This window comes from Struthio camelus, chromosome W (assembly GCF_040807025.1).
Source record: "Struthio camelus isolate bStrCam1 chromosome W, bStrCam1.hap1, whole genome shotgun sequence".
In the NCBI taxonomy this organism is placed as follows: domain Eukaryota; kingdom Metazoa; phylum Chordata; class Aves; order Struthioniformes; family Struthionidae; genus Struthio; species Struthio camelus.
In genome coordinates, this window is record NC_090981.1 from 46982825 (window position 1) to 47004190 (window position 21366).

Genomic DNA, 21366 nt, shown 5'->3' on the forward strand with positions numbered 1-21366 from the left:
TTTCCTGACAGCACTGAAACCTACTTTTAAAAGAAAAAAGCTTACATGGAACACACTGAAAAGTATATAGTTCTGTATGTAACAAAGTACAACAGCCCGCTTGAAAATTTTTAAGTAAATAATTTCATGCTCAGGAAAACCAGTTAGACTTTTAGTTTCCTTGGAGACCTTTTTATCAGGCATTACCAGCAGCTGAGTATCAGAATAATGATTAAAAAAAAAAATGCACATCAGAACTGTCTATAATGATAGCTACTGTCTTTCTCATGTATATATTCAATATGAATTCTAAAATAACTTAAATTAAACATCTCTTAACAGTCTAACAGATCTTTCCAAGAGACTTCCTACCACTTACATATGTCTCTACCAGAAAGTTGGGGTATTAACTTTATAAAGCTTATCACATCACTTCAAATCTGGACTCTAGACCTAGATTTGTAACTCAGTTCTTCAAAATAAAAGATGAACAAAGCTGTAAAATACAATATGAAAATATATTGGTTCATTAATGACCTAAAAGCTTTTCAACATGGTGAGGGGAAATGTAAAAGTTTTATTCATGTCACTGTAAATTCCAAAGTAAGTTCTCTGTCAACCAAGCAATTTGCATTTCCTGTTAGATAAATGTAACAGAATCCACCATAAATGGTAAGTGAAAGCAACTTCCAACTTACTGGGGTGCCACCCGTCTCCAATACCGATCAATTCCATTCTTGAAGTACAGCACAGCTAACCATCTTACATTCACATCCAGGGTATGATTTGTAAAGATATTCTATTAAAAAGAAGTTCAGAAGTTAAAAGCTACTCCATGTGCGACAGACAGAATAGAAGTTGTATAAATACATGCACTAGCATATATATGTGTACCTGCATATGTACAGGTGTATATAAAAATGCATTAGTCGGCATTTGACAAAAACATTAAACCATATGTTAAAAATAAAAAAAAAAAAAAACAGAAAAATGCTTACCATTAGCTCTACTACTCAACTTATAAAAAAATAAACCCAAAATATAGGGTGAATGTATTTCTAATCTTGTTTGGCTTAAAAGGCAATAAAAGGGTACTAATTACCCTTTACTAATTACCGCACCAGACAGTTAGTACACTCTTTAATGATACAGCTGGATTCTTAGTAGAAAAAGAAATTATACTGTATTGCACAAACATTGCACAAACTCCTGAGATCTTTCAGGAGAGTTCTTCATTATCTTGTCACATGCTAAGAACCTTCCTGACTACCAACACTGACTGGAAAACAGTGATCTGGGATGACAGCACTTTTCAAACTTGCCTGTGCAGCTCCTATGAAGGCATAGCCTCTTTCTCTACACTTTATAGGGGTTAAGATGTTCCAGTAGTTCGGGGCATTTTTTCTAATTCATTTCAGCCTGATGTTAACTCCAGTATCTTCCAATCATCTTTAACTTATACAGTGTTAGAGCAAAATGTAAAAATAAAAAAAAAAAACCATCTAGCATAGCGTGTATTATGGTAAGTAAGTAGATAGGCTGTGTATAGGTGGTTGTTCTATGCTAGGAATAGTCAGATAGTAAAAACCTGAACATCGCTATCCTATTTACACTAAGCAGCACTGCTCATTACTATGTTTAGTTCCTGTGACTTTGACTTCCGTATGTTACTAAAGATTAAGACATACTGTAGAATCAGTTGTACAAAGAAGCATTAACTTCAAAATAGTAAGATAGCACAATGACAAAGGAATCTCAATATAATAAAATACAAAGCCTTGCATACCGCAAAAGAAAAGACAAGTTTCATAGACCAGCGATTTTCCAAATTACACACTCAGGAAAATTACTTCTTTTATTAAGGCTATTGCTCAAAAGATCTCCAGCTGAACCCAGAAGTCAAACAGAACACCTGGACATGAGACTGAGAAAAATCCAAGAAATATTCAAAATCTGTTCACACCAAAGAACTGTCCCATCTAGAATTCTACATGAAGTGCTAGCTAGTCTTAAAAGAAAAACTGAAGAGATACAGAAAGACTAGAGAAGTGCAATACACAAAGAAACTTATTCCCATCCCCACAGGCAAGAGACTTAAAACAAAGTAACTGCTTATTTTGAAAATTTCTACAGCTGGAAAAATCTCTATATACCTACGTCTGTGTATATATATAAATATATACGCATACATACACACAGCTGAAAGTATATACAAATGCAGACAAACTCTATGGCAAAGGCAGGGGATAGAATTGAGTTTGTCAGCTCAAACTTTTTTTTTTTTTTTAATTTTTCCCTTCATCTCCAGACTCGCCTTCAACTTTTCCAACAGATAAGGCGGAGGGCCTACAGAGAACAGAACATGTCACTAAACACCTCCGAGTCATTCATCTGTGCACTAAAGACAGAGGTTTATAGGAGAATCAGTTTACCTGCATGTTATTTAAGACTACCCTAATATAAACACCCACGCACACAAGAAGCGGGGAATAATGACACTGCTAAATTCTGCTCGTCTTCTTTGAAACTCTTGAGCCTTTTTTAGGGGTTGTTTCCATCACATGGCACCATGCTAATGCATCCATTTCATCAGCAGAAGTAGTAATACCTTTGGAAGTATTCACTTTTTCAGGAACCTTGCTACCAACCTGGTCATCTCCCTGGGAACCTCTCTTTGCTGACAAGAAGGAAAGTAATCGCAATGGAGTATCAAACGTAATACTTTGAAAAGCGCGTGGAACTTTTCTTGTACAACAGCTATCCTAATGCATTGCCTCCACAATAAAGAATAGCTGGTCCAGACATGCAATGAGGTTTAAAGCTGCCAGGGTAAATAAAAGTGTCACAGCTATATCAGGCAGTAAAGAATTCCTTTGGGAAAGGTCATCTTGGCCTTCTGTTACCTACAATTTACAAAAGGCCACCAACAGGCTTAGCACTAGAGGCCCATCTGTTCATGCTGCTGGAAGTTGAATTTTCTCCTGTTCCTGAATGCATAGAAAGGAATCAGCTTTCGGACGTGTTGATGATGATGACGCCTCACAAAGCATGGCATAAGGATATTAGTAGCTGGACCACAACTATGCAAAGCTTACCTCAGCTAGAGGTCATGTTTCAGTGGAATTCTAGGAGGTCACATTCAGAACTATTCAGAAAATGAGTAATAGCACTTTTCTGCTGTATCTTACCAACAAGACTGAATAAAAACCTGGCTGTGTCTCCCACTGCTTCAGTTGTTCTTCAGCTGGTTTTAGCACTGCAGTATCTTGACTAGTAGCTTGGGTCAAGACTCGCAGAACAATAGTGCTAGCACTATTGAGATCCATGAAAATCTGAGAACATTTAAAAAGGGAGAAAAAACTTAATAAAGACAGCAAACATTTAAAAGTTAAATCCTGTGGAATGATCCTATTCCTGCAAAGAATATAAAACTAAGCACACTTGATTAACTCACAGAATCAGTTCCCTTCCCCCAGGAAAATTGCAGACAGATATTTTCATTCATGTTATTTAAACACCTCATGCTAATTTTTCACTAGACTACACAACGCATATCACACCCACTCATAGACAGTATCAAGGTATAGAGCGATTAAACTATTTTGCTCTCAGAAGTTTCTCAGCAGAAAAAGCAAGCAAGAAGTCTATCATTAGACGTACAAGCACCTTTACTACATTTGAGAATTTGTTGAAAATATTTTATTTTTACACTGGTTACCTCTCCTGTGAAGCACAGCAGATTGAGCAAAACTGCAATGAATCCTAACTTCAGCTGCAGGCAGGGCAAACCATGGGATTATCTGAAAAAGGCAGATATGCAAAGTATCAATAGCTTTGTATGTTCCGAATAATTCTTCTGCAAAAGAGAAACTGATCCATTTCATCTACCTGAATATTTTCCATCCACTTAAAAGAGGCCAAATTGTAGAGTTTCAGAATTCGAGTCCTAAAAGAAGGTGAATTTTCTCAAGGTATTTGTATTCCTTCATTGTCTATTTCAGCACACAAAATGCTAACTCAGCTGAACTGAGAATGCCAACTGCCTATTTTCCAACATAAACACGTTCTTATACTCTAAAGACACAACTAAACATTGCTCTCCAGATGACACAAAACAGATATATTACATTTATGACAACCGCAGAAACAGCATCATGGCAAAGAGAAGCGTATATGTAAATAACCATGAAGTCTGAAAATGAATGAAACTGGTTTTCTGTCTATAAAAGCTTCTGTTTATGACCTACATAAACTCTGCATAATACAGATCCATGTTAAACAAAGTATTTCTACACTTCAAGTAGAGTTTTCTAAATAAACAACTAAGCACAGCTTAATTCTCTTCTATGAACAGCCTCAAGGATTTTTTTTTTGTTTAATACTAAATAACTTAGTTTGCCTTTCCAACTTTCACCTAGAAAGAAATTTGAGTTGAAAAATTTTAAGGGTGATAAGAAAGTTAAACAATTTAAACCTGATTCTGATACAAGCATAACATTTTGAATTGGGGAGGGGGTAAGGGGAACACACTGTCCTAACATCAAAACAAGCAGCAAGATGAAAGACACTACCAATAGCCCTGCACAATTAAAAGAAAAAAAAAAAGCTAGTAACTCATGATACAAAACTAGGTCTTCAATCATCCTCAACAAAAATAGATTAAATATTGACGTTTCTAAGGTTAAAAAAAGAAAAAAACTCTGTATACTCAAATTGACTAACTCCAAAATCATCTTTCTTTTTAGAGCAATAATCTAACAGATGAAGTAACTAAATTCTGTCCTAGACTTCCTGTGTGACATCTTTTATCCTTCTGCTTTAACTTTCCTGCAAAACAGATCTACCTTCCATTTCTTCTCCTGTCTTTTCTACTTGTACCAGTCATTTCAACCTTTATCAATTTGCAAATTCTCTAAAAATTTCCTAAGATTACGAAACCTTTACATAACAAATTTAAACATACAATCTCAGCTTGCTTCTGAAAAGACTAATTTCCAGGGAACCAAGACACTGCTTTAGACTGTAAAGTCAAACTGGGACTGGTTTACTCTATGGGCATACTGCCTAGCAAAAAAACAGAAAAACATCATGTTAACTTGTGATGATCATGATAGGAACTTGGTAGGGTTTTCATTTATTTCTATTCAAAAGTCAAATTATTTACTTTCCAAAATAAATGTATATTTATCTTACACTATGAAACAAGAGAAGATAAAGTATCATTCTGAAGCACCTAACCAGCAAACCTTCTTCTTCTTCTTCTTAAAAAAAAAAAAAAAAAAAAAAAAAAAAAAAAAGCAAAGCAGACCATCAGTCCTAATTGCTAGATGAAACCTCAAGAACCAAGAGAGCTTCCAAAAGTCAAGCCTATACAGCATGTGTGCATGTGTCAAAAATACCCCACCCCAAAACAACAAAAAAACTCAAATCACAGTAAGCAACTGTGGCCTTCGATAAGTTGATGATTTTAGACCTTTTGCTAAATAGTGTTCTTCAAATAACAACTTGCCACAGGAAAACTGATATATATCAACAGTGAATCAGCAACACATACCCAGATACTTGCTGAAGATCCATTCCACGGACATGCTCATTTGAGAGAAAAAATGGATTATGGAACTTTCATGTAACAACGGATTCTGCACCACAAAAAGACTATGCTTGCTAGATGAAATTATTTCTCAGCCACATTCAAAGCTAATGCTTTGAGGGTTTTTTTTTTTTTTCGTATTTTTGGCAGGAGTGGAGTAGGGTCTTCCTTTTTGTGGGGAACAGTGTTGCTACTAAAGATTTATATAATTTATATACTAACCAAGAACAGTTCTCATCAGATGGCTTAAAGTCAGCACAATACAAACACAACAAAATGAAAAACATCCTCAAGGTTTTTATTTCAAAATAACCAACCGGCAGACTTAAAGACGACAAAGTCAAAGAGAAATATACACAAAGCATTTTTTTTAAGCTTTTCATTCTTGAGAAAGCTCATATTTTCATTAAAATACTGGGGCAGACAATGCTATAAGAACAGCCTTAGCAGGTCAGAGCAAAAGGTCATTTAACCCAGTGGCCTGCTCTTGACCCTAGGGATACCTACAGAAAATCATCAGAACCGGGCAGTCTTGTAGTGATACTTCCAAAGAATACTCTTCCACCTTTCAGAAAACTGTGGTTCAAGGACTTCCTAATAAGAAGGTAATTTAGATTTCATCTTCCATAAATTTGCATGGTTGCTTTCTGACCCCAGGTGAACAATACTCCTCACACAAGATCCGAGTGAGGCTGTCACAAACAACGTAATAAAGCTGAAGACAAAGAATAATTTCCCTAAAGATGGGGAAATTTTGAAGATCAAGTTTATAAATACTGTAAGATATTTAAGGAAGCAGTAGGCTCTGTATTAGTTTAATATTCAATAAAAATTAACAAGAAAAATATCAAGATACGTGTTTCAAAATAGGTCTTTGTTTCATCAGCACGAAATGTTAGATCCATTTGTTAAAAAAAAAAAAAACAGTCAAAGACAATACATTTTGAAAAGTCAATAGTGCTATTCCAATAAAAGAGTCAGAAACATGTTCTAGTTTTATCCAAGACCCCTCCCTTGAAAAAAATTAGGCAGGTTTATATATAATGACTTCATTTTTAAAATTTATTTCTGTTTGGATTTCCTTTACCTCAGATATGCATTTATATTTGCATGTGGTTGACATAATCCATTAAAAAAAATAAAGCTAATACTACACCCTCAAAATCTACTTATTTTGTTCAGATGCCACATATTTCCCACTTTCAGATTTTTTTTTGCAAGCTGACAGTCTCTCAATTATTATAAATTTATGATTAACATAATACGATTCAGAGGATATTAGCAAAGTAATACATAAAATAGCCATTGTCGCCAAAGAGCCCACAGTTTACCATCACATTTTCCAGGAAGGTGGGGGGAATTATGCTACGCTATATTACAAAACACTCAAACAGAATTTAATATAATTGGCTATATAGCAAGAACAGTCACAATGACTATAAATAGCATTATTATGCATATGAAGTACACCTAGAAAAGAGTATTTTGAATTATACTATCTTATAGAAGTTGCTTCGGACAAAAAATTGCTAGAAACCATAAATGGCAATAACACGGTCGCATTACGGATGGGATATGGCAAAGTCCATAGCAAGCATATCGTAAGAATCCACACAGGGCAGAACAAGACTATGTTCATTGCTTTTATGTTCAAGAGATTCCTCTAAACAATTTCTGCTTTCTGATGATAGCAGTCATTATAGTCTGTTTTTTTACAATTATTTTCTAAGTTTGTTGTTATAAAAAGAAAAATATACTCATTATTCCAAATCATTCCTTATAGTGCCAAACTGCAAACTTGTATTTGCTGGTTAGGCTAACTACAAATGTGTTTTATACATATCAACATATGTGCCTGTACGCATATGTGCGTGCACGTTATATTGGTATAAAAAGGTATGGTCACTAAAATAAATAGTACCACGCTCTGCTTGTCCCCACACCTCTTCAACCCCCTGAAGCTGGAGATCAGGGGGAAATACACTGGCATTCATTCGGATCAAGCTCCCAAATCATTTCCAGACCACATTGCTACACAGGTACTTGTGCTGGGCATAAAAAGCAGGAAGCTTATGCCAGCTTAAGATAGTTATTAGAACTGCATTGTAATGAACAAGAGCTTTGACAACTATTAGGAAATCCATGACCTTATGTTAGGGTACATACCAGTACTGTAAGAGTGAATGAATACCTACATTTAGGCATTTCCCTGCATGGTGAAATTAAATGCTGTTGTTTTGGCAAGGTCCCACTTTTCTCCTAAAAGTCATTCTTAAGAGGCAAAAACAACAATTTTTTCCTCAAATCTCAAAAAATGTAAGAACAATCAACTGCCAAATTTGGAGGCATATATAGAAAAACAAAACAGCAGCATGCCTTCAATATGACTTCAACATTTCCTTCAATTAGTGAACTTTCAAGTAAAGCTAGGGTACAATCCTTTATATTAATCTTCTTTTGTTTCTTTGTCTTATCAAAACAGAATACAGACTCAGAGCAAAGTTACGTGTTACTACAGCCCCAACCTAGTAATTACCCTGAAAGGGGGACAACCTTTTTCCCTTCCATCCACCCCCTCCAGGCCCCAACTTCTCCCTTTCCTCACCTTTTGATCTTTCCACTCCTTTCCTTGCACCAGCTCTGGTCCTCGCTAGACCACTTGCTAAGCTTAAACAATTTTCTGTTCGATTAGTGAGGTTGTTTTTGTTTTTTTTTTTTTTTTTGCAAAGTTAGCAAGTTTTGCTGTCTGAGTACATGGTCCAACAGGCACCACGCTGGCTAAGGGAGAAAGGAGGAATATAAGACTCTTAACAGCGTCAAGCCAACCGAGAGAGTCAAGTCATCACATGCAATTTCAACCCTAGGATAAAGTCTCTCCTTCTAATCCCTTCTCACAAACAGGATTACTCTTGAGAATAAACTTAACCTCTGCATATGCTTCGTAAAGATAATGAATCAATCACGACAATAGCTCACATCAAATGTGTTAATGGGATCCTCTACAACACAGTTTTCATAACTGTTATGTACCGATACTTCCACGACACCAATTCCTGCAGATAGGACCCATTAGGTTTGACACCTAATTGACAGTGAAACTTATACATATCATAAAAACATGTTTTTTCAGACAACGAAGAAAATCTGCATCACTTCCAAATATACATGAGCAGAAGTACATGAAATATACAATATACTGTCTACGGAATACTTGTAGAGCTTAACTCATAGTTCAACAAGTTCCACAAGACTTTTCCCAGTATAGCAGATGAAATAGATGAAGTGAATATCAAATTGCTCCTATCCAGAAGATATACAACACACCAAATGCCACCCCCCTCAGCACAGTGAGAAAATCTTCAGAGACCACAAACACCCATGCCTTCTCCTCATCTTTACCTGTCTCTCTTAGTGTCCTGCACTTCCATTGCCACTCTGAAACTCTGCCATCTCCTTTCCAAAACTTAACTCTCCTCTCTCTGTTCTACTCCTCATTCCATAATCTCCCCTTCTAAGTAAGAATCTGTAGACAGGTTTTATTTTAGAAAACAGCCTGAGTGTCTCGACTGCTCTGCCAGACTAATTGAACATTTTCTCTGAATAGCCAGCCCTTTTGATTGAGGCAAAAGCATATCCAGGCACTTTTCCCGTAACACTGAAATATATCTGAATTTTAGAGTCATGTTAGTTATGTAAACAAACCATCAAGGACTGCTACTATATCTGCAAGGAAATGAAAGTTTACTTCAGTGGAAGCCTACAAACTTCACTTTTCCTGGACTTCAAACAACACAGTGTAACAACTCATTCATATTCATGCATCTCTAAATTGCGTTATCTGTTGTTAACAATTCAGTAAATTCTTTTCCAACACAGTGAGCTGCAAGAATGGATTCACTTAAAATTCTGTTAAATTAGAACAAGATAAAGCAGTAAACATATCACCTAATTATAGTATTTGCTCACTGCTAGTAAGGCAAACGGTAGACTGGGCTAGTTTAGGACAAACACGGCAAGCGGCTCAAGGGGTGTCATTATTGTTTACTCAGCACTAGGTGAGACTGCTTCCAGAATACCATGTCCAGTTTTGTCATCACCCCTCTCTCTTTCCTCAGTTCAAGAAGAGAGGTCAAGAACTAAGGGTCAGGGGTCTAAAGCAAATAACCTATCCTCATTTGGTGAGGAGGAGGAGGCTAAAAGATGATTTAGTAGTCACCTATAACTTTAATAGTCACCTGAATTGCACTTAGAAGCAGACTGAGCCAAATGCTTCTTGTTAATGGCAAATGATACAACAAGTGGCAAAACCCACAAACTGCAGCAAGTTGAACATTAAGAAAAAACCTTTCCGCTAGGAGAGCAGTACAGCACTGAAACAGAGAGACTGTGTAACCTGAACCCTTCGAGATTTGCAAGACTCGACTAGACAAGCTATGCCTGACCTGACCTGGTGGTGACAACAGTTTGCTTTGAACAAGAGGCTAGACTACATGTCTCTAGAGATGCTTTCTGACAAAGCTTCTGGGACTCTGCACTTCACACACTTATCACAGATAGCAGAAGGACATGGGAACAATTAAAGCAAGAATGTAGTTATTGGCATAAAGAGCACCATCTTACACAAGCTTATAGCAGAGGCAGTGAGTAAGATTCAAAGCCTACATGTTAAAAATTACAAAGAAACCCAAAAACTCTGATCTAGATCTTTCCTATTGTTTGATCTTCCTGTGACACCATTTTGCTAACAAGTGAATGGTCTGTTCAGCACCCTTTCCGTTTACTTTGGAAAAATACTTCAGCTAGAAGTATCACGGCTAAATGACTCATGTACTCTGAAGTCCTACTCCAGACACACACTAACTGCTAAACTCTCTTTGTCCAGATTAACTCAACTGAAAATGGGTAGCTGATCATTCAAGCTGGTGTCTCCAAAGAACTACACATAACAGTTGCTCCATCACACTTGAGTTTGCCCCGATTACAATATATGCCTCAATCTCACTAGCTGAAGAGTCTAGTCATACCTAGATTCCTAAATTCAAGCCAGAATTCAAAATTCTATTCTTTTTAACTGGATGACTTACTTAAGGTGGGTGTTTTAAGCATATTTGTTTTAAAGAAGACAAGAAAAACAGTTTCCATTCTAAAAAGCCACGAGAACCAGTTCTGGGTCCCCTTCTGAGCAGATGAGTGTAACACGAGTGCTAGCATTCTTTCTGATGCTCACATGACTTATTAGCATTGCTTTTAAGGATACTGCCAGTTTCAGAAACAGTTGGTAGTTATACCAGCCCCTCCATCACTCTATAAACACTCCTATGAGTTTCTTCTCTACTAGTGTATTACCTGTATCAATTAGGTCATACCTTAGCGTTTCTACTAAGCAGTAAAAACAAAAAAACTACCAGTATCCTGGCTATTCAAGATACTACCACTACCATCGTTAGCTGAGATTTTCCAGAAGAAGAGATTAATTTCTCTTAACCTTAATGAAAAAAGCTGTTTACTCTTTACCCAGTCTAAGCCATAGCAAAGAAAAAAGAAAATGTCTAAGGAAGGAAGAGTTACAGGGTTTGCGTACACATTGCTGCTGACAGAAACAGACAAAGAGAACTTCTACAGTTTTTTTACTTGTGAGAAATTACAGCACTGAAACTAATAGCTAGGTCTGAAAAATCAACATAAGCAGCAGAAGACACCAGGGATAAAGGAACACAGAATAAGAAGGGAAAATTTAGGAATAAAGGAGAACAATAAGGAAAGCTGACTGTGATATTTAGAGAAGGAACTCTGATCATGCTATAAAACATCGGGCAAAAAGAAAAGCCTCTCAGGATAAATGGAAAACACAAAACTGATCAAGAAGTCCTAACACAAACAATAGGCATTATAAAATTACAGTAGGACCACTCCTAAGGAATTTGCTTAGATACAAGCTGAGAAGAAACTCCACCATAGAGTTCAGTATTGATAATATAGAAAAAGCCAAAGGCATACACAGAGACAAGGGAAGAGTATTTTAAATGTTTGAGAGTAAGCTTATAGGATGATAAATTTCACAAGACTAATCTTATTCCTTTGACTTCATTATAGTTCACTTCGTTTTAACAAACAGATTGTCAAAAACCATACAACAGAGCATTTTATAACAAATGGGTATGCAACAGCTGAAATAGAAACTTCAGTTCCCATCTGCCTTTATCCTCTGAACCAGCCTATAAGCCATTTCAGTACACAGTTAAAACCAACTTCTGATGATACAGTTTTAAAGTGTATGATACGTATATAAGGTTTGGGTAACAGAAACTTTTCTTATTTCATGCAAATGGTATGAAATGCATTTCTACATAACGGTACAATGGAAGAACGAGAGGAAAAACACAGAGAGTGATGAAGATGATTAGCCTTTAAGTTTCAAGAAGTCAAAACTCATAAGGAATGTGCTACTTATAAAGACTGACGTACTCTTACATGTTAAGAACGCCAATTTGAAAGCCATGCCAAAGGCACTGCAGACTTCATCTGAGCTATTAAGATAATGGAAGCAAGGTATGTAGTAGTAGCATATAACAGAAGCCATGTCTGTACTGTACACAGGGCCATGTTCGTACATAACATACACGTTACTGTTTTCTAAGATAACACAAAATGGAGAAATAACTCACTGCTACTGCACTGACCCTGCCTTTGATTTTGGGAAGAAGTTGCTTTCCAGTAAGACTTCAAGACCTTGTTCTTCAAAACCCTGCAGGAAGAAAATAATCACCTTTAATGAAAGACCACTGCTTGCTTTTTTTTTATTTCTGCAAAACATAAGTTCTATCAACAAACTGTGCAGCTTAATGCCTCACTTCTTCTGATGCCTTCCCACCAATCTTATCCAGATCAAAAATTGTTTCGATGAGAAACAAGAGAATAGCTCCATGGAATTGGGTAGCGACTCTTCTTCTGCAGTCAAAGAAAATATCTTGACATTACTGAACCACGTTATATAAAACATAACGCTGAGTTCTCTTATCCTTGGTGGCCTACAGAAGTCAGCACAGGAAAAAAATACACGTGAACAGAAGAGGAGTGTTGTACCAATGATAAACGGCACCTGATAACTCAAATAAAAACGCAAATGATCAGGCAGGAGCAGAAACAAATAGACAAAAAGATACCAGGAAGCGCATCGCACAGCGCAGTTCAACTGCCCAGTTTCTTCTTCCCTGACACGGAAAACCTGAGCAGCTCCTTCCTCCGGCCGACTTCCTACCCTGAGCTGCAATCGCTTTTTCCCTTTCACTCGCCGCCCTCCACAGGCCGGCGCCCGCCCCGGGAACCCGTCCGGGCCCAGCACCGAGCGGCGCCGCGCCGCGCGGGAGAGGCCGCCTGCCCCGCCGGGGACGCAGGTCGCGGCCGCGGCTCGGCGGCCGCGCCCGCTCCCGGGCTGCCGCCGCCGCCGCCGCCGCTTCCCCCCGTCCCGGCAGCTCGGCCGCGGCCGCGTGCCCGGCGCAGGCCCCCGTCCGCCGCCGCCGCCGCCCGCGTGCCCGGCGCAGGCCCCCGTCCGCCGCCGCCGCGAGGCGGGGCAGGGGGCGCGGCTCACCGTTCGGCTCGCGGCGGCGCCGCACGCGGAGCGGGCCTGGCGCGCGCGACCCCCGCCTATTCCGAAGCTCGCGCCACGAGCCGGGACCAGCTGCTGCCCCTGCAGCACCCCGCCTCCCCCGGCGCGCCGGCGCTGACGTCATCGACCGCGCGACACGCGACTGGCGCTCCCCGCGGCGCGTGCGGGCGCTCTCGGGGCTCTCGGACAGCCGGCGAGCGGGCCCGGCGCGGCCTCTCGCGCGCATGCGCCTGCCGCCGCTGCGGGCGGAGACTCGCCGTGGCCTGGGCGGGGAAAGGGGCGGGGCTCCTGGCGCGCAGCACCGCGTGACGGCAGCGGTTGTGCCGGCGCGGCGGGGCGTCCCGTGTGCTGCGGTGCCGCGCTAGGGGCTGGTGCCGTTTGAGGTGTCAACGACTGAAAGCAGTCGAGGAAGATGAGAGCTTCTGACAGAGTTGCCGGCAGCCGGGATCAGAAGTGCTGGCGGGAGGCGGCGGAGCTGGCGCGGAAGGGCCATGCCTGCCCCGCCCCGCCTCCCGGGGACGCGCCATCTCGGCGCCAACGAGCCCCGCCGCGGTGCTCTCTGGGAGTTGTAGTCCCCGGGGCCCACGGCGGGAGGCGGCCGCACGTGTGGCGGCCGGGCGCTCGCCATGCCCAAACCGCGGGCGGAGAAGCGCTCGCGGCAGGGGCGCCGGGAGGGCGGCGGCGGCGGCGGCGGCGGCGGCACCGGTGAGTGCGGGGCGGCTCTTACCGCAGCGCCGGCCGGGGCCTCGGCTGCGGCGGCCCTGGGGCCGGGCGGAGGCTCGGGCTGCGGCCTGGCCCCGCCGGCGGCTCGTCCCAGCCGGGCCCGAGCGGGTGTTCATCTGGAAGAAGCGTGAACGGCTGCTGTAGGTGTATGAACACTTACTTCCTTATAGAAAGGTTTATTGCTAAGTTTCTCCTTGATATATTTTCACCGTCGGTAACTTTACTGCTCTGGTTGTCCTTGGCTGTAGGAATTCTGTTCAACACCGGGGCTGGCCAGCACATCTTGAAAAATCCGCTCATCGTCAACAGCATCATCGAGAAGGTCGGTGGCTGCTGCCCTGGTGACCTCAGCTCTCGCAGCAGTATGACTTTGGACTTCATTTCTGAAGCAAATGTTCCTGCGTGGTCTGAAATACTAATTAAAACTTTTAACAATGGCATAGTTTAAGTAATCACTATGCAGTTTTATATCTCAGTATCGCACGTCTGTTTTGAAGAATCTAAATAGTTAGTCTTTGTCAGTTGTTGTTACATGACAGCTGACCTTGAGCTTTGAAAATAATATTAAGGGATTCAGAAGATTCATGTATAGGTGATGGGGAAAAGCCTGCTGCTTTGAATATGCATGCAGCAGTTGCCAGCCCTAGAGCTGAGAATTTTATTCAGCATGCTGCTAGCTGAGTGAATGAAATGATTGGCTTGAGAGCTGGTCTCTGGGTTGTCAACTGGATGCTTTCCCTTATGCTCTAGAATATCAGCTTCCTGTACACCTTGTACAGCAGTTTGAAGTTTTGTTTGGAAAACACACTTCAATGCAGTGTTCTGTTCTCTGAATTAGTATCCTTTTTTGTGATTTTTGAAGGGACCTTCTTTCTATATTATAGTTCTTACATTGTTGCATTTTCTAGAATGAGACTATTTGGTTTTTTTCTGTATTCAGCCCAGGACACTCTTGTTTTCATTATTTCTGTTGCTTCCTTTTCTAAATGACATTCTTGCACCGCTGTTAGCTGAATTTAGCCTTTTATTGAGCTGCATGTATGTTTCATTTTAAAAGTAAATGATTGCTTGGAATCAATTCTAGAAAAATGGTGAGATGCCATTTGTTCCTAGGCTGCCTTACGACGTACAGATGTCATTCTGGAAGTAGGCCCTGGAACCGGTAATCTGACAGTGAAAATGTTAGAGAAAGTAAAAAAAGTAAGTGTTATGTTCCCCCCCGCCTCCCTGACATACCCAAAATGACTTTTTGGCTTAGACTATTAAGCAAACAGGAAGATGTTCTGTGAACTGACTCAAAGCAGCAGAATCAGTTGTGTTTTTTTTTTCTTAAAACTTACATAACTCAAAGGAATTTCTGACTATGTTCATGTAAATAATGTCGAACTGTATTGCTGTCATCCATTTACATGATAAGCCTTTTATATTTAGGGATAGAAGAAGCGCATAGCCTAACAGGAAATACGTAAGAATTATTTAATTCTGTAGCAATAGTTATTCACAGTTTCTTGCAGCTGAAGTACTAATCTCAATTAGAAAGAGTTCATGTAGAAAATTGCAAATATATACTTTGTTTTCAGGTTATTGCTTGTGAAATTGACCCTAGACTTGTGGGCGAACTTCAGAAGAGAGTCCAGGGCACGTAAGTACCAACAGCGGAAATAAAGAGTGCTTAAAGCAGTGTTTGCCTTGGCAAAAACTTCAGCAACATGCCTATCGGGAGATAACCACTCTGTATTTTCCCCACAGGTGTCTGGCAAACAAACTTGAAATCAAGGTTGGAGATGTGTTGAAAACAGACTTACCATTCTTTGATGCGTGTGTAGCTAACTTGCCTTATCAGGTATGGACAAAACAATCTGAGCGTGGCGTTTGTTTATTTATTTATTTATTTTAATGATGCCTCAGAAGGCATACTAATGATATTATTCTTTTCCTCAGATTTCTTCACCCTTTGTTTTCAAGTTGTTGCTTCATAGACCTTTTTTCAGGTATGCAGAAGAATAGATCGCTGGCTTTTCTAACTGAAAAGATTAATTTTACAAATAATCCCAAATCAGATTATTTACTTCATAAAATACTACTTCTGTGGATCAGATCCACACCAGAAGTTTTCTATAATCTGTAAGTTGCCAATGCCTGGAAATTAGCTTATACTGAAGTATTAAGCATGGGAAAATTTAGTCTTGGCATTAGTGAGTTGTGCAACTGATGAAAACCAGGATTTGCACCTGTTCACACTACTGTAGTAACTATTTGTTATTCCAGGGCATCCAGGGATACGCAGGGCATCTAACATTTCAAATGCCTTCCTACTTTAGGAAGTAAGGATGGTAACGTTGAACCTATTGTCTAGTCTGTTAAAAATATAATTGGCTAGGTACGTCTGTGTGTAGTTCAGTGTGTCAGTGGTTCTTGATTTCTCTCATTGAACTGCTAGTTTTACTGGTAGTACTAAGATGATTAAGGCAGAGTGTGCATTTATGTCAAGACTTTTATTGCTTCTAAGCATTGAGGGGAAAGCTGTGTTTAGTTGGCTTTTGACTTAAAAGCTGTGAAGACTTAGATTCATTTGCTCATTTCTGTAATTCTCAGGTGTGCAATACTTATGTTTCAAAGAGAATTTGCACTTCGTTTGGTTGCAAAACCAGGGACTAAACTATACTGCAGACTCTCTATTAATACTCAGTTATTAGCTCGTGTGGACCATCTGATGAAGGTACGTCATTCTGTGTTAGCTACCGCTTACCATACAGAGAAGAATGTTGTTTTTAAGAATGTCAGGATTTGCCGCTAAATTTTACAGCTGCCTAACTTCTCCTGACTAACAGGTTGGAAAGAACAACTTCAGGCCCCCTCCTAAAGTTGAATCCAGTGTTGTCAGAATAGAGCCAAGGAACCCACCACCACCAATCAACTTTCAGGTGAACATTATACGCTCTAGTAACCATATCTAGTAACATAGCAGTAGTAGTACTTCATTTGTTTTTCATTTCATTTCTTACGGAATTCGACATGCTGTCTTCACAATACTAAGTACCAGCTATCCATTGACATTTACAGAATTCCAAAATACTTATTCCCCCTCTTGATTGGGTTTGCATTAGCACGGTTACCTGAAGAATGTGCCCCCATCAACTCAGGTGCAGCTTTTCTTACAGCACTTAGGAGGCAAAGGTACCATCTTCATGTCAATAGGAGAGTTGCTAGTAATAATGTCCTTTTCATTACCCTTTGTACCTCCAAGAGACTGTTCTGGCTGATGACATGACTATTGCTTATGAGCAAAGGACTGTCTATGAGAACTCACAGCTTCAGGTGATTGTGTATAGTCTCTGAAGACAGATGTTACGTGATAGTCGTCTTAGTTTTTCAAATGGTCTGATCTTCAGGACCATTCCAGCCTAGCCCAAATTTAATCAGATTTTCTTCAACTACCTGCCTTCTCAGCACGTAAGATCTGTCCGATAGCGCCCATCCTCAAAACAGAACAATTCACAAGTCTTTGTGAATGATATATTTTCTCCTTTACTTTTATTGCGTTGCACAAGACAGCACTGTCTTACTGGTTAGAGAGATATTTTCCTAAAACGATGTTCTTTGTGTTATTGTTGTGAGATTGTCAGTAGTGTTTGTTCTGAACTTTCTGTAGCAGCTGTGTACTCCTTTCAGGAAACACTGTATACTTTTTAATTTCAGGAATGGGATGGTCTGGTGAGGATAGCCTTTGTTAGGAAAAACAAGACGCTCTCTGCAGCATTTAAGTAAGTAATTTCTATTAGAAGGCAGCTCTCCAAAGTTTTGGAGTCTGTCCAGTTAACCTTTCTTGCAAATACCTAGTAGTGTTACAGCCTTGGTCTGAAATGAGTTCTGTTCTTAGAGGCTTGTAATGCAGATGCTGGAACAGTCTGAGATAAATAATAATGGAGAAATTATGCTGATGTTAGAAACTCTTCTGAAGTGAAACCTTCGGAAGAAAACTCTTTACTAGACAGCTGTTTCAAATGAACAGCTCTGCGTAGTCAATACAGTTTCTTTTCATAGTAAGGATTAACAACCACTCAAGTCAAAAGAACTAGTTAAAAATCAGTTTTCACTCTAGACTTGCATTTCTTTCAGATCAAGTGCTGTAGAGCAGTTGTTGGATCATAATTACCGAATTCATTGTTCCTTGCATAATACGGTAAGTGCCTTTTTAATGTATTAAATCCGATTTCTGTGCAATATGACCTAAATACTAACATCTATAAGAGTAAAAAAAATGAGCATGGAAAAGCTTAAAATGTTAAAACCTTTTCAAAAGAGTTTGGGGTAGGGAAGAACCTAACTCCATTCTTCAAAGAAAAATCTAAAAGTGTTTCTAAAACACAGTGCAAAAAATGAAAACTGAGGATATTGTTAATGTATTGGTTGTGAACGTCTCGGGACTGACTTTTTCCAGTACCTACTAAGAAGCTCTTCTGTGTCTGACCATATTGTTGGTGATTCATTTACAGTGAATGAGCAGAGGTATAAAAATCTAGGCACAAGGACATATTAATCCTAAAAGGAAAAAAAGAGAACTTACTTAGATCACTTGAAACAAAAACTCTTCTAAAAGCAGGAAAAGAATAGACAATTTAACTTTAACCTTTTTATATGCTATGAATGGAAAACTAATTTATATCTTCTATTGACAGGAAATACCAGAAAATTTCAAAATTGCAGAGAAAATACAGACAGTCTTAAAAAATACAGGCTACTCTGAAAAACGAGCCCGTTCAATGGATATAGATGATTTTATTAGGTAATTCTGTTCTCTTTATGCCTTCCTTTTGAGCTTCTCCCAGTTCTGTCTGCATCTGTACCTACACAGAGCAGGTTAATACTGCGTTAGGTAGGAACAACACTCTCTCTCGTATCCTCTGAATACCACACCCTCCTTGCTTCCAGTCTTGAACATGAAGAAAGCCACGCACGCACACTCTCTCTTTCTCTCTTTATATATACTGCTGCTTATAATATTGAGAAGCAATTAGCTTAAGATCCCTACTTCTGTGATTCATGTACTAGACACTTCTACATCCCCTCTAAAAATGGCTCTAATAACAACATTGGTTATGACAGATTTTGTAAGTGACTTGCACAACCCTTCTCTTTTATCTTTCTTGAGGATTAGAATCTACAGCATAATTTGGAAATGTTAGTTATGTGACTTACTATATTCTGATCTTCCTTCTGGTCAGTTAATTTCATTGGCAATATGAATCATCTTCTAATTCAAGATAAAATTCCTAGCTGTTCATTAGTGTAACAATTAGTGCAGCTACTGTTCTTTTAAGAAATGTAGTAAATTTGGTAGGATGCAGTATGAATAACCGCACTGGAAATGTATCTGCATTTCTAAATCTGCACAACTTGCTAATTATCTCTGATGTAAGCTTTGTAACAATTCTTCATAGCAGCTGAACAGCAACAGTAGTTTTTATGACTGCTTTCTTTCTTTGTCCTATGCTCTTTACCAGCGTGGCTTGGAAATTATTTTATTTGAAGTATAAATTAGTAGAAACTGTAACATGAATATTTCATTTTTTCAGGCTGCTGCATGGCTTCAATTCAGAAGGCATCCATTTCTCATAAGTTCTCTCAGGAGAATGGAAGATGTTCCATATTTTGTCATCCAAGTCTTACCAAAGCCAGTGTGACTGCAGTGGGACAAGATCTCTTTCCATAAACAACAAATAGAACATGGCATGCGTATTCTGGGTCTTTTTAAGAACATTACATACAGTTTTATCACACATAACAGGAAGAAGCTGCTGCTCCATATTTTAAAAGCGTTGTTAAATTCTTTCAGGACCAAAGTGAGGTGTTGCACTTCCACTTGACTGCACATTTTTAAATATATCCTACTGACACGTGGATTGAGCTGCCATAACTGAGATCTGTGTTCTCTGTTCACGGACTTCATCTCTGTACATTTTTGCAGTATTCACAGTACAACTCTGAATTCTGTTTTTGTTGCCTAAACCAGATTTTTAGCCATTTTGATTTTTTCAAGTATATTTAAACATTTTATTTTCATCTGAAATGCTTGTCTTTTCCCTTTGTCCTTTGGTAGCTACCAGCAATCCAAGCCTGTTTAGTAACCTGCTTATCTTACAGAAATCTCAGTATATGTTTTTCAGAAACAAGGGCATTTATCTTCTGGGCTTGGTATCGGTTACAAAAATATTACTGAGCTTATCAGGAGCTACCACTGTCCAACTCCTTTATTCCTTACTGCCATTAAATCACTGTAAGAAACAGCAGTAAAGTACCAGCTGAACAGCACTCATAGGCATGGACCAAAGTTTTCTTGTCAAAAATTTAAAAAAAAAAAAGGCAGCTTGAATTGATAATTAAGAAAACTACTTTACCATTCAGGACAAAGGGGAGTTTTAGCCTAGACCAAAGCTTTTAGTGAGCCCCAAAGCAGTGCATTTCTGCATTTGATAGAAACACTCCCTGAGGTACCTTAATATAGTTTGGATTACATATTTCTTACTAAGGATATGGCAAAGTTTACCCAAGGAAGACTGCATTAACTCCATATAACAGCCGTCAAAAAAAACCCATTATGTTCCGTCTTAACGAATCAGGAAAAGACTAACACTGTAGCATGAGGCAGGGGTGAAGGCATGACTCTATTGACTAACATGACTCATTTGTTTTATATACGGCATATGTCCTTCCATAAACACAACAGCAAATGGAGAAGAGGCATGAAATTAGCAAAAAAATTTATCCAAAATTAAGTTCATTTTATTCAAATCTAACTAGTGATGCAAGGAAACATTCATACTTCAGTCATTGATTTAGGAACATCTACTTGAATTTGGAGACCTCCTGAAATAGTGGCTTGGAAAACTGAATTACTCATTTAATCTATAATTTCATGATTCTAGTGCTGCTTCCCTGCATACAGAATAAATTTATGAGTGATGGTAAATAGGCACAGAAATATGCCAAGACCAATATAGAAGGAAGGCATGGTAGAGATCTGTGTCACGCTCTTCAAATGCTTTCATTTTACAGGACAGGAAACAAAATATGCTCTCGGAGTTCAATTCAAGTAATTCCAGTCTGTCATAGCAATGGACTGCAGGACTTGAAGTGCCGTAAAAAGCCATTAGTTTTGTATCTAAATTCTCACTGCTTCAGTATTGGTGTAGATCTGATCTTTACAGCATGCGCGTATAACAAAGGCTGTTTTAACATCCCCCCCTGCTAGACACGTGCAATTTTATCTTATATCTGCTACCTGGTAGGACTACATAGGTTATTTCTGGCGATTAGTAAAAAGCTGCCAAACTCTGACTGCCTCTCTTCTGCCTCTCCTCTTTGGTAGCTGCTATAAACCACAGTCTGTTTGTGGCTGTGGGCTTGCATGGAGGAATAGCAGGGAACTGATTATGTCTCATTTTGGATGTCTCAACCTTTGGAGACT

The 21366-nt window shown here is 39.3% G+C and overlaps 2 protein-coding genes across 12 annotated transcripts in view; one reads left to right on the forward strand and one right to left on the reverse strand.

Moving 5' to 3' along the window:
• The window catches only part of LOC104146874 (importin-11), a 99247-nt gene extending 85565 nt beyond the window's left edge, over nt 1-13682 (reverse strand). The window contains exons 1-6 of one of the 10 annotated variants that reach the window (XM_068926236.1): nt 13158-13682; nt 12250-12314; nt 3868-3925; nt 3698-3779; nt 3168-3311; nt 678-778 (exon numbers count right to left, since the gene is read on the reverse strand). In XM_068926236.1, the coding sequence (XP_068782337.1) occupies nt 678-778; nt 3168-3305 (239 nt within the window). In that variant the 5' untranslated portion in view covers nt 3306-3311; nt 3698-3779; nt 3868-3925; nt 12250-12314; nt 13158-13682. Of the gene's footprint in view, nt 1-677; nt 779-1765; nt 1904-3167; nt 3312-3697; nt 3780-3867; nt 3926-12234; nt 12315-12732; nt 12923-13157 lie in introns of those variants that run through there. The other 9 variants (XM_068926237.1, XM_068926238.1, XM_068926240.1 and 6 more) reach the window with 9 other exon arrangements.
• A 5-nt stretch (nt 13683-13687) lies between these two features.
• LOC138064314 (dimethyladenosine transferase-like) lies at nt 13688-19768 on the forward strand. 2 transcript variants are annotated; one of them, XM_068926247.1, is made up of 12 exons: nt 13688-13880; nt 14147-14220; nt 15012-15098; nt 15479-15540; nt 15648-15741; nt 15840-15889; nt 16494-16617; nt 16730-16822; nt 17598-17662; nt 18018-18081; nt 18578-18684; nt 19475-19768. In XM_068926247.1, exons 1-12 carry the CDS (start codon nt 13802-13804, stop codon nt 19515-19517), a joined length of 942 nt encoding a protein of 313 aa, XP_068782348.1. In that variant the 5' UTR covers nt 13688-13801; the 3' UTR covers nt 19518-19768. The 2 variants fall into 2 exon arrangements, with proteins under 2 accessions (XP_068782348.1, XP_068782349.1); XM_068926248.1 differs by having other exon boundaries at nt 13689-13868.
• Nucleotides 19769-21366: the final 1598 nt, after the last annotated feature.

Bases quoted from the DNA above. Each gene is read 5' to 3' on its own strand.
- LOC138064314 (XM_068926247.1), top strand. From the start codon at position 13,802: ATGCCCAAACCGCGGGCGGAGAAGCGCTCGCGGCAGGGGCGCCGGGAG. The intron at 15,742-15,839 runs GTATGGACAAAA...TCTTTTCCTCAG, and splicing joins TAGCTAACTTGCCTTATCAG to ATTTCTTCACCCTTTGTTTT. The intron at 18,082-18,577 runs GTAAGTGCCTTT...TTCTATTGACAG, and splicing joins ATTGTTCCTTGCATAATACG to GAAATACCAGAAAATTTCAA.